Genomic DNA, 7,139 nt, shown 5'->3' with positions numbered 1-7,139 from the left:
TTGGTACATCAAAACATGCTTTGCTTACTAAAATAAATCCTTCCATAACAGTTTGGAGATTAAAAAAGAAAAAGTGATAAAAATAAAAAAAATTTAACATCCTGTGCAGTGAATAAATAAATAGATATAAATAAATAAATAAAAAATCTGAAGTTTATATAGTTTTGTATCTTTAAAAATCAAAAAAAAAAAAATCAAAGACAGTGAATATGTGCAAAAAATAATCCCTAAAAAAAGTCTTTAAGCTTTCATTAAAACTTTAAATTAAATTAGTGACTAGTGGCCAGTATCAATAAGAGGGATAATTTCAGGAGCAAAAAAAGTTTATATTTTAACACCTGACGAGTAGTTTGAGACAGACATGGTTGTGTAGGTGCCTGAAATGGAGTGGCCTAGTGTCGAGTCTGTGGCCCTTTGCTATGTGTTTTCCCCTGCTCTCTTTCCTGTCTGCAAATAAAAGTCAAAAGCCAAAAAATAATTTAAAAAAATCCAAATATCTATCCTTTAAAAACTCAAACTCAAATTGTAGCCCAAATGACGTATAAGGACACCTCTGACAATGTAGGAAACTCACTTTTTGAGATCATGTGTTTATCAGTCCAGTAAAAATGTTTATCTGCATCTCAAGCCATACTATCTTTTGCCACAAATGATATCTAGGCCCATACATACAGTGAAACTCACACAGGGCCATGACATAACTTGAAGTGAACCCATCTGCTCAGCGGTACAGCCTGCTTGAAGGGCAGAAACAATCAGTTACAATGAATAATATCTGTCCGCTGCTGTCAGCCCTCTTGTCAGGATACATAACACAGCTGAAAGTGATGAGAGCTGATATACTGTATGAATGTGTCAGGCTTGTATGAGAGGCAAAGGACCATGACTATGAACACATGAAAACACTGTTAGGACAGACTTTTTATAAAAAACAAGAGGGATCAGCAAACAAATTGTTTTATTTTTGTTAACATGACATCACAGCTCATGGCACTGGTCAAAACTAATGTTATATTCACACCTGCAGAGGTTTCTAAAGAGCAAAGGAGCAAAAACTTCTATTTGACATTCAGTAAAACAAAATAAGTTGCTAAGTGTTATTAGAGGAAAAGGGAGAAGTGGCTGAGGGATGGGGGTGAAAGTTCCAGTGTAAAGGGTGCTAGGCATGAACACATGGTGTCCTTGGCGACAAGTACAGACACAGCCGGCTTTGGCGTAGCACCACTCTCATTAGTGGCAGGTCCTGTCAACACTGCTTCAGTCTGTGGGGGTTTCAACAAAAGTTGGGGCTTGGATTACAGCGTTTGAACTGTGATGTCCATCTATGCTTCCAGCAGTTTAAAAAAAATCTAAATTCCTCCCATTCAAAAAGAAAGAAAAGGAAAAGTCGGAACTGCAGCACAGTTTATATGTGAGGTTATTATAACAACCGCATGGTCTCTGTGTCTTCCTCTGCTATCAGCCTAAAATACAGGAGCTGGCTGACACTTGGTGGAGGCTGCAGGGCAAAAGCCGTGTCAGTACCCACACCTGTAAACTTGCCTGTCTTTTCCTGTTATCGCTACAGGATAAGTGGGCATGTCATGACGCATCCTGGTGTCAAAAAACTCTGCCCTTATCAGGTTGTGTTCAAGAGGCAGAGGATGCTAAAGAAGAGACAGAGGAGTGAAAGGACAGTGATGGAGGGCATTTTAGAGGCCCCACACAAATGGTGCTGCTGACAAGCTCTTACACTTTTTATAGAGCGAATGAACGCTTTAGAAGTCGCCATAGTTACTCCCTCACGACCTGTATCTGCACATTTATTTGTACTTCCATCTGGTTGTGCAGATTTAAGTCCCCAGAGCAGCAGAGATAGCTTTGTTTGGGCAGTCATTCCAATGCAATGCATATAATGTATCTACCTATGCATGTGTGCTATACTTTACATTCAATAAGTAATGAACAAGTAGAGACTAGAACAAAGGGAGTGAAAAATCAAAATAAAACCAAACGAAGGGTTAAAAGAAAAAAACAACAATTCAGACTCACATGCTCTGACAGAAGCTGCAGTACACACACATATCTGCCAGTACTTGCCTAAATCCATTTAAAGTGTCTGCATCTGCAACTCCCTCCTTTATTTCACTTGCACATCAATCTCCACCATGCTACATGCTAAACATAATCACTATGATTCTGTGCCTCTTCTGTGTCATTTAATCAGAATCAATGCTAAAAATCTGTCCTGTCAGCTCAAGTTAAAATTAAAACAGCTTACTTAATTTTTATTGGAAAAATCTAAAGATGGTGTAAGGTGACTGGGCTGCAAACACTTCAGGTTTATGGTGGAGCTGTACACAAAGCCACACCGAGATATCTTTCAGGAGAAATTCTGACAAGGGAGACTAAGTACAATCGGTGGTTATATTGTGGTTGCAATAAAAAGAAGCAGGTGATGGAGGAGGGAAAAGAGAGGGATGCAGTGAATTTGATGGGGTAGCTTTTGTGTCTGGAGACAAACAAATAAAAATGGTAGTAATATCCAATAATGCACATTCAGAATCCCCAGGTAGTAACTAAGGAAAATATGGATGAGCTGGTCTTGAAACTTTAAGGAAGATCTTTGTGTTCAGTGGTTGATTCCTTAATGATCTGAAAAGGGGAAAAATTCAGTTAAAAATAACAAAAAGAACAAATCTCTCGTGGGTTTTTAGTATCAGTTGCACAAGGCATCAGGTGTACTGAGCCACAGTGAATCTGTGAAAATCTGCAGAAGAGTTCAACATTGCCCTCCAGAGGGAATGGGTTAGAGGTGCAATGTGCAGATCGTCCTGAAGCAGTGTGAAAGACTTATACAAGCACTAATTCACTCGGTTTACTAAGTGGCTGGTTGATTACAGTAGCAGAATATAGTTAGTTTGCCAAGTTCTGTCCTTATGACTCCTAGAACATATGCTGCAGACCACTGACATGCCATGGAAAATGAGAAATGTGTGCAGATTAAAAAGATAAATTAAAGTTAAATAAATAAATTGGTGGTGAGGAGAGTGAGGTATGCTATGTCTGTACGATCCAGTGTTGCTCTTTGTGTTCATCCACATACCTCCCCATCCCTGGTCTCCACAGTTCGAACCAGGATGCTTCTCTTCACATGGGCCTCAGGAGTTTTAGTGTCCAAGTTAGTTTCTAAGGGAAAAACACAGGGAGAGTGAAAGGATATTAACTCTGACCAAACCTGCTGAAACACTATCCTCTGTTCACATTTGGTTTAGAGTACAGGTACAGGATTAATCTCTTTTTAACCAATAAATACTGTCCAGTTTAACTGCTGGTATTCTACAGCAAAAACAATTTAATCAGTCAAGGGAAGAAAATACCGAGGTTCAAAATTTAAACTGACCTCTAAACTGCATGTTGGAAAAGCTTTGAACTGGAATCGTGATCCTGGAAGAAAAGAGACAAAAATAAATAAAAATCAGTATCACATACTATGATTTATAGTTAAATCTGACCAGACAAACTCTAACTCACCTGCTCTCCTCTCCCTCCAGGAGCTTCCTGTATGTGGCAATCTCAATATCCAGAGCCAGTTTGACATTGAGGAGATCCTGGTACTCCTGCAGGTGCCTTGCCATCTCCTCTTTCAGTGCCTGGATTTCCTCCTCCAGTCGGCTCACTGTATCCTGGTATCCCGCTGTTTCCATGGCACAGCGCTCCTCCATTTCCCGGAGCTGGCGTTCCAGTGACTCATTCTTAAATAGAATTATAGTTTTAACAGGCTATTTTATAGACAACAAAAAAGTGTGTGTTTGCCAAAAGTCCATCTGACTGCAGTGTAATTTGTGAACTCAAAATGTCTGTGTAATCTGCGGGATCTGGTGTACTTACTGTGCCACGAAGAGCCTCCAGGTCACAGGTGACCACTTGGATCTGACGACGATATTCATTGGCTTCCTGCTTGGCCTGGCGGAGGGTTTCTGCATTTCTATTGGCTGCATCTGTCAGGTCAGCAAACTGTGTACAAAGGTGAAACAGCTCGTTCGTATGTGGTGTGTGCATTAGCTTATTAGCTGTGAAACATTATCTTTATCTTTGTGCATTTTTTTTTAATTTTCACAGGAAATACAAAAAGAATTGTCACACATATACAATATGTGTTTTATGTCAGACAGCTAATTCTTCTCACCTTGGATCGATACCATTCCTCAGTCTCCTGCATATTCGAACTTGCCATGTTTTCATATTGGACCCTAATGTCTCTGAGAGCAGCAGTCAGGTCTGGTTTAGACACATCAAGATCAACATGGACCTGCTGGGCCATGATCTGCTCCTGTAACTCACGCAGTTCCTGCAAGGAGGAAGTCCAAATTTGATTGTGGTTAGTGGCAATTATTGGTGCCTTAATATTTCTCCTCCGTGACTTCTATTCCTTCAGTTGTATTCTTACCTCCTCATGAATTTTCTTCAAGAAGTTTATCTCGTCCTGCAGTGCATCAATCTTCCTCTCCAGCTGGACACGATTTAAAGATGCCTCATCCACATCCTATGCAAGAAATGAGCACACAGGGAGATGAAGTTGGATAGTCAGTCATACCGAACGTCTAAATTATTTAGTTGATGATTTCAGGGAACAGAATTACCTGTCTGAAGCCATTTAGATTATTTTCTGCATCCTGTCGGAGCCCGATTTCATCTTGCAGTCTAAGTCACACAAAGGAGAAAAATCCCCAAAATAAAAAAAAATTACTCAAATTTGTTTTTTGTAGGTTAATAGAACATCCAGTCTTTCCAGTTTTTGCTCTGCAAAATACTTTTATAGACAAAAAAAATCATAAACGCGGCATTTATTTTGAGTTAACTTGTTGTGCATGAGTATGCCTTTTTGTCAACTCCTTCACAACTCAGCAAGAAGGAAACAAGCGTGGACGGATTTAAACTTTTTTTTTTACAGTTTCTCATTTATGTTTAACAGAGTATCATCTGCAAGGGCTAAAAACATATATTTAAGCACATCGATTAGATTTGCGATATCAGCTTTACCGCTGCTCCCCATGCTGCTGGGGATGTGCGGGGCTCAGCTGAAAGGGCAGCTTACGCATCATTACACATTCACTCGAATCTAGCAGCCAGAAGCCTTTCCCACGGGATGGAGCAGACACACACAGAGACATAAAAAGGACGCATCTACGCACAGCCTCGTGCACAGATAGGCACCACCCTACAATCCATCTGCCATGCACACAGTGACATGGAACTCTAAGCATCTGTATGGCTTCATGGAGCGATTGCTGAATAGAGGGCTTCAAGAAGAGCAGCATGAATCACAAAAGTGACCTCTGACCAGAATCATCACTATTCATGCTGCATTATTTTAGAGGACCAGCAGCTGCGTGGTAATCGGAGGATGTAGTGTGAGAGAGACCTTTCGAACCATTAGAGGCTTCAAGTCAGTCATTCACAAGATTAAATTATAGATTCATGCCACATATGCATCTAAATTTAAAAAAAAAAAGGTGCATATGCAATGGCAGTGAATCAGTATTTTGGAGTAACAGGGGACTAGTAAACATCTGCCCGGCTGGCCGTTCCCTTTGTGTTGGGCTACCATTGTGTTTCCCTCATTCCTTCGCACTCACTCAATGGGGACAAGGGGTTCAGCGAGGATCAAGTTTGTAAAGAGGGATCCAGGAGTAAAGCTGGGGCAGAGCACAGTGGGCTGCATTCCAGCGGGTCTGAAATCTGCATATAAATGAACTGGCAATTATAAAAGAAAACTAAGAAAAAAAACCTTTCCACTGGAAAGAGTTTGTCTTATTTTGTGCCAAAATACATAAAATCTACTCCAGCTGAATGTGTTTTCCAATCAAAGACCAGCTAACCAAAAGCATTTGTCTAGAAAACACACTTTGTGGGGTTTTTTTTCACAGTCCAAATATATTTTTCAGAGTGTGTTTCAGGTTCTACTATGCTTTAATCAAGAACATGGAAAGGTTTAACATAAACATGGCTCCAAAACATCTGCACACTAACTGAAATATGAAATATGAAATTGAAATTCAGTACATAACTCTAAAAAATCTATAATATTTGAGTAAAGGAAGCACATAGGGGGTTCATTCCTACTCCTCCATCTTTTAAAAAAATGGTTATTCATTTAAATTTTAGCTTGTAACCCTAAACATAACACAAAATGCCAATGATATCACAAAAATCAAGTCTTTGATTATTAGAGTGTGCATTCAAGTAAAAAGAAAGCAAAAGGAGTTTGCATTTCTTTCATTATTCTTATACATACATATGCAATCTCTACAAGAGATACAAATGGGTGGTACTACTGTGTGATCATACATCACATCTACATGATCCTCCACCCACAGAAGTCCTGCCCTGCTCCCTCTTACTTCTGCTTAAGTACAGCCAGATCTGCAGCCAGGTTATCCCTCTCGACCTCCAGTCGAGCCTTGTTGTTGGTGAGACCATCCACTTGTCGTCGTAGCTCCCTGAGCTCCTCCTGGTAGATGTCTCCCAGTCGGCTTGGCTCCTTCCCCTTCAGCTGGTTCAGCTCTGCCACCAGCACCTTATTCTGCTGCTCCAGCAGGCGCACCTTCTCTATGTAACTGGCAAAGCGATCATTCAGGCCCATCATCTCCATCTTCTCGTTAGTTCGTGTTTCCTTGTACTGGGCCTTCAACAGAGAGTCAGCTGAGAAGTCCAGCCGGTCAACGGGGCTCCCCAGCAGCAGGGCTGTGCTGCTTGAGCCCAGGGAGATCCGCGACACAGGACTGGAGTGGGTGACATTGCGAGGGGTGCCATGCCAGGAGAGGCGGCTAGAAGAAAGGCCACCAATTCTGACTCCAGAGCTGCTCGAGCTCTGGGGCCCAAAACGCTTTCTGTACGAGGACTGGACTCTCTGACTCTCCATGTTGGGGAATGGAGCTCGTTCTGGGCACAAACAGGGCTTTTATACAGCCAGGCAACCAACCCCCCCCAAGACCAAAGCAGAGAGACCACAGGGTGGGGCAGAGAGAAGGGAGGGTGGCAGGCAGTGAATGGGACAAAAAGGGAGAGCGAAGGGGTGGTTTACATGACACTCAAAAAGCTGTGTGCCAGGGATTGTCTGTGCTCGTCCACTCAACTACAAATGTCTCTTGGCTTTC

The 7,139-nt window shown here is 41.4% G+C and overlaps 1 protein-coding gene across 1 annotated transcript; it reads right to left on the bottom strand.

The window, feature by feature from the left end:
- Positions 1-941: 941 nt before the first annotated feature.
- gfap (glial fibrillary acidic protein) lies at positions 942-6,928 on the bottom strand. Its single transcript, XM_086289966.1, has 9 exons — positions 6,384-6,928; positions 4,623-4,683; positions 4,430-4,525; positions 4,169-4,330; positions 3,871-3,996; positions 3,514-3,734; positions 3,383-3,426; positions 3,086-3,168; positions 942-2,634 (listed from the first exon to the last, which is right to left on the bottom strand). Exons 1-9 carry the CDS (start codon positions 6,902-6,904, stop codon positions 2,593-2,595), a joined length of 1,356 nt encoding a protein of 451 aa, XP_086146092.1. The 5' UTR covers positions 6,905-6,928; the 3' UTR covers positions 942-2,592.
- Between the last annotated feature and the right edge of the window lie 211 nt (positions 6,929-7,139).

This window comes from Aulonocara sp. 'chitande type north' Nkhata Bay, linkage group LG4, assembly GCF_057382095.1.
Source record: "Aulonocara sp. 'chitande type north' Nkhata Bay isolate Kocher_YH1m ecotype deep benthic linkage group LG4, A_spYH_male_GT1.1, whole genome shotgun sequence".
Lineage (NCBI taxonomy): Eukaryota > Metazoa > Chordata > Actinopteri > Cichliformes > Cichlidae > Aulonocara > Aulonocara sp. 'chitande type north' Nkhata Bay.
This window is presented reverse-complemented; position numbering and strand designations above follow the sequence as displayed.

Coding starts and splice junctions, on each gene's coding strand:
- gfap (XM_086289966.1), bottom strand. CDS start 6,904: ATGGAGAGTCAGAGAGTCCAGTCCTCGTACAGAAAGCGTTTTGGGCCC. Junction 3,735..3,870: donor TGGAGGCTCTTCGTGGCACA/GTAAGTACACCA, acceptor ATTCTATTTAAG/AATGAGTCACTGGAACGCCA. Junction 2,635..3,085: donor TGGAGACCAGGGATGGGGAG/GTATGTGGATGA, acceptor TCCCCTTTTCAG/ATCATTAAGGAATCAACCAC.